The sequence below is a fragment of the Pteropus alecto genome, unplaced genomic scaffold, assembly GCF_000325575.1.
Source record: "Pteropus alecto unplaced genomic scaffold, ASM32557v1 scaffold920, whole genome shotgun sequence".
In the NCBI taxonomy this organism is placed as follows: domain Eukaryota; kingdom Metazoa; phylum Chordata; class Mammalia; order Chiroptera; family Pteropodidae; genus Pteropus; species Pteropus alecto.
In genome coordinates, this window is record NW_006429596.1 from 32,578 (window position 1) to 37,028 (window position 4,451).

A 4,451-nucleotide genomic window follows, 5' to 3' on the forward strand; every position below is an offset into this window, starting at 1 on the left:
ATCGTGTCACTGAAATAATAGAATATTCTGCTTTTTCTCAGCAGCAAGATGTAATGACACAGCTGAATTGAGTAGAAAGCTATAGTTTGTCACAACCAGATGGTCCCTGTGGCCTTTGTTGGGTGTGGGGTTTGATTTAATCCTATTTACAAGCTAGTAAGTTAGCCTATTACTGTTCCATGGGTGCTGGCAGAAGACACAAGAGTCCTGGGTCAGAGACAAAGGACTTTATATCTCCCAGCTCGACAGGAAGTATAAGCATCTTATTTGTTTGCATTCGGTCCCCTTGCTCCTAATTTCCACAGCAATGTGAAGGGACCCAGATAAATGCTGCCCACACAGTGGGTCTACACCGCAGCTGAGGAACATGGAATGTGAGGAAGCCACTGCTGTGTAGGAGGTGGAACAAACCTGCTCTTTGCACCAGAGGAAGACACTACCTCATCCCTCAAGGTTGCCTGCTGCAAATACAATCCTGAGAAATAGCAAGTAAAGACGATTAGGGCCTTGGATCCTTGAGGCATCAAACGAATGTGTGCAGGGACACTCGGGACCCATGGGTCTGTGGCCTGCTGAGGTGGCCCTGGGAGTTCTTCAGATTGCCTGAATTATCCGACGATCGATCTGTGGGCATAGTTTCAATGATAGCAAGGGGTGCAAGAAACCGTAGGAGTAACGGTTAAATTTTACTCATATTTGCCATTGGTGATGGAAATAGGATACTTGATAAACTCTTATGGTGTTAAAGACGGGGTAGCTGACAGGAAATTCAAACTTTTAAAGTTTGCTTCATACCAACAAACTGAGTCATACTCAAGAACAAGGTGGCTGGTAGCCCATGACCGAAACAGCTCTGGTCCAGATGATACTTCTAGACCCTGTTCTTCATTCTCTGCTGAAAAGCATGTCATTATACAAGCCAATGATGCCATCAGAAACCAATACTAATGTATGTGTATCTGGAAGAACTTTTTAAACTTGTGATCTCAGATAATGACAAAGTTGGGTAGGTACCCTGTCTGTTTAATGTTTCAGAAATCTAACCCAACAAGTTTTTCTGGGATGCTGGTCACCAGAGAAAACTGATGATGTTTCCTAGGCCATGGCAACCCTCACAAAACCAATGTTCCTGTCATTTTATTCCCTCTAGGTCAGCACAGGACCCTCACAGTGAGGCTCAAGATTCCCCTAGAACATGGCTGATCATGAGGCTCTGAGGAGTGGCAGCCATGAGCTCCATGAAATGGAAGCATGCATGGATGGTACAGAGTCATAGGCATTCAAGAAACACTCCAGCACATATTTCGTCCATCCGTGTTATTGTTCATGGTTGTATGGGAGGAAACAGGAGAGGGAGACAGGAGAATGAGTCTTTTGAATAAAGGGGTGTTCGCTTCTGCCAGTACACAGGTAATGGTGGATTTTTATTTGTGTGTGTGTTTAATGTATTCAAGTTGCATGAGAAAAAGAAGTAAAAGATATCCAGGACAAAATGCAGCTTGAATTATTTTCATAATGCATAATTACACTGGCCTAGTAAAGTACAGATATGCAATTAATCACAATGTAACACAGAAAACAAGGAGGATGGAAGGGATGCAACTCGTTACCTGACCAGTGACTCTCCGACCCTAGCTGTCCTGCAAGTTACAGGGCAGAGCTGCCACCAGCAGGGCAGCCAGGAAACAGCACTGCAAGCTGCAGCCCAGGAAGGCGCTGGTTGAGGTCAGATCTCCAGTCTGTGAACTGTCTCATTGCCCATCAAATTCATCCAAGTCTTGTAAGTCTAAAGACCTCAAGGTTCAGGTCAACATGTAAGAATCAGGTCACTCTGGACGGACTGCACACACCGCTGCTCTCTGGCCTCTCATCTAAGCTGGGACCATGCTCAACCAGTCAAGCCATTCACTGTCCACCATCTTAACTGCACACACGGTTTAAAAGTTTAAATCTGGGCTCCACATGATCCCATGTGAGGTTCTTTCCTGGCGACCCCGATGTGTGTTCCAGGAGCTTCACCCTGGGCAAATCTAAAGCGTATTAGAGGGCTGGGAATTCTGGCAATAAAAACACTTGCATTTATTTGTCTCAGGCAATGGAAAAGGTCCACAGGAGCTCAAGGAGGAGTGCGAGTGCCCCCTAGTGTATTGTTCCTGCTAGGAGAGGCGCACAAGGAGCGGGAGACAGCCATTAAGCTGACCTTGGGCAAAGGGCACCATCAGGTTCAGAAGGAGGCATATTTAGGGCTGATTCTGACGGCTGCCTGTAGCTCACCAATTGGAAGCCTGGCTATTCAAAGGGTGCAACCACAAATAAGAATGACACCACGGGTGACACTGCAAGGTTGGGCGAGGGAAATACTAGAGACATTGGGAAGAGAAAGCACACGATAACAGATCTGCATGTGCGTCATTAGAATGTCTATGCTGATGTTCTTATCATCTTCAGCATCTAGCAATGAATGCAGTCACTTCCTATCATCAGGAAGAAACGTCTGACTGAGAAAATTCTATCATAGGAGCTTCTCTTCATCTTCAGTATCGTAAACCGCGGCATTGTCCCTTAAGTGTAAACCACCCCCGAAAGGATTTGGTTGGTGCCTGGACAGGGTCTGGATCTCAGTCCCAGCACCTGTGGCTGACAGCAGCCTGCCCACAAGCTCCACCTGCCTTAGGCCCTACCACATGCCAGCCCCAGCCTTGGGCCCCTCTCTGAACCACAGGAGCCTCTGCTGCTCCCTCATTGGCGGGGAGGGGGCCTTCAGTAGGGTCCTCACCTTCCTCCCTCCACCTCCAGGCTCTGGGCAGATTCTGCTGTCAACTCTTGGGTGTGATACTTAGTTGACCAACCTCTACTTCTGTCCTTCATCCACCCCGACATTGTGACAGCCACGGGAGTAACCTTCTGCACGTGACTTTGAGGAGAAAGTCCTCAAAAGAGTTTCCTTGGCCCAGCTTGAACACACCTCCACCTTGGTGCCCTCATCATTATCCAGCGGCACTGGGACACTTCCTTTTTTGGTAGTCAGATGCTTTCCAACTCTAGGGGAATGTGTGACCCTCTACTCTGTGTGTAGGGATGACAAGTAGAAATGGACAGAGAAAATGGCATGAGAGTTCAGAAAAGATGATCCATGTGAACTCGTAAAACTTAAAATCATAGGAGTCAACTGAAATTCAACATTTCCAAGCCAAAGTATATATTGTGGGTGGCTTTCACCATTTCGTTAATAGCTAAATTGCAAAAAATGACATTAATAACAAACTAGAAGAATAAAACAAACATCACAGTTGGTCATAAAACTAAGTTATTTCTTTGTCCTTCAAAGAGCATACCAGTATATTACTATCATTTTTACCATGTAGAAAGGGAATGCCTTGGGGTCTGCGAGTCTCTTCACCATCCTGAAGCAGCTGGCTATAATTTTTGTGATCTGAGAGAAATTACCCTTTCTTCCTTCAGATCTCAAATACAACACTAGAAGTAGCTCCTGACCCCTCCCAAGCTCGAAAGAGCTGAGGCCTGAGCTTCCCCAATTCTCAGACTGCGGGGGAGGGGAGGGTGGGTGCCTATGGGAGCACCACTGCGCCCTGATGTCTTTTTATGCGGGGGTGCTCCCACCCAGTTGTCCCAAGCACCATGCTACAGCCGCGGTGCCACTTGTCACTGGAATCCTGTGTGCCTCATTCCGGCCGCATCCCAGAACTTGGGGAACCTTCTGGAAATCAAAACACTGCTCCACCAGAGACAACAGCTGGAGCGCCAGGCCTGTACGCTCCCCAGTGCCCACTATGAACCGCATCTGCTGCACCCAGAGTGAGTACCGGGTCCTGCCCGGTGCCCGCAATCACTTGCCAAGATGCGGCGGGGCTAGCAATTGCCAGTCCCAGCACTCGGGGGTCCCCGACTCTTGGAGGTGCTTTCTCACCAGGTGGCCCCAATCCCAGCCCTTCTCTCTGTTGCCGGTAGGCTCAGAGCGGTATGTGGCCTGGGGACCTCGAGATCGCTCTTCTGAGAGCAGAAGGGACCCTTCTGTACCCCCGGAGCTGCAGAGCGTCCGCCATCGGGAGAGCGACGAGATCGCAGGGCCAGGGAGACTGTGCAGAGGCCCTCAGGCAATGAGAAAGGGAGCCAAGGCTGGACCAGGAGCCCTGAGAGCAGAAGGCGGAGCCAGGGCGAGATCACTGGCGATTGAGCCCCAGATTGAGGGTCCCTTCCTTGCGCCCAGGCGGGCCTCAGAACAGAAGATTTGCTCCTGATTGTGGGGGATGAGTCAGAGCCTGATATCCGCCCCCTGTCTGCTGGCCACCTGCCGCAGGGACAGCAGCAGCCCATGGCCCAAATCCTCAGCTGGGTGAGCACTGGAACTCCAGGGCCTGGTGCTTTACCTGAGTCTGCAGCAGAGGCCATCAGTGGGGCCCATTTTCCACTGAAGACACCCACTGCTGGGT

General features: G+C 49.4%; 1 protein-coding gene across 1 annotated transcript in view; it reads left to right on the plus strand.

Annotated features, from left to right (window-relative positions):
* The first annotated feature begins 3,791 nt into the window (after positions 1 to 3,791).
* CEACAM1 (carcinoembryonic antigen related cell adhesion molecule 1) overlaps positions 3,792 to 4,451 on the plus strand; it is a 50,736-nt gene continuing 50,076 nt past the window's right edge. The window contains exons 1-3 of the mRNA XM_006903879.2: positions 3,792 to 3,816; positions 3,970 to 4,115; positions 4,229 to 4,354. Coding sequence (XP_006903941.1) covers positions 3,792 to 3,816; positions 3,970 to 4,115; positions 4,229 to 4,354 — 297 coding nt within the window. The remainder of the gene's footprint in view (positions 3,817 to 3,969; positions 4,116 to 4,228; positions 4,355 to 4,451) is intronic.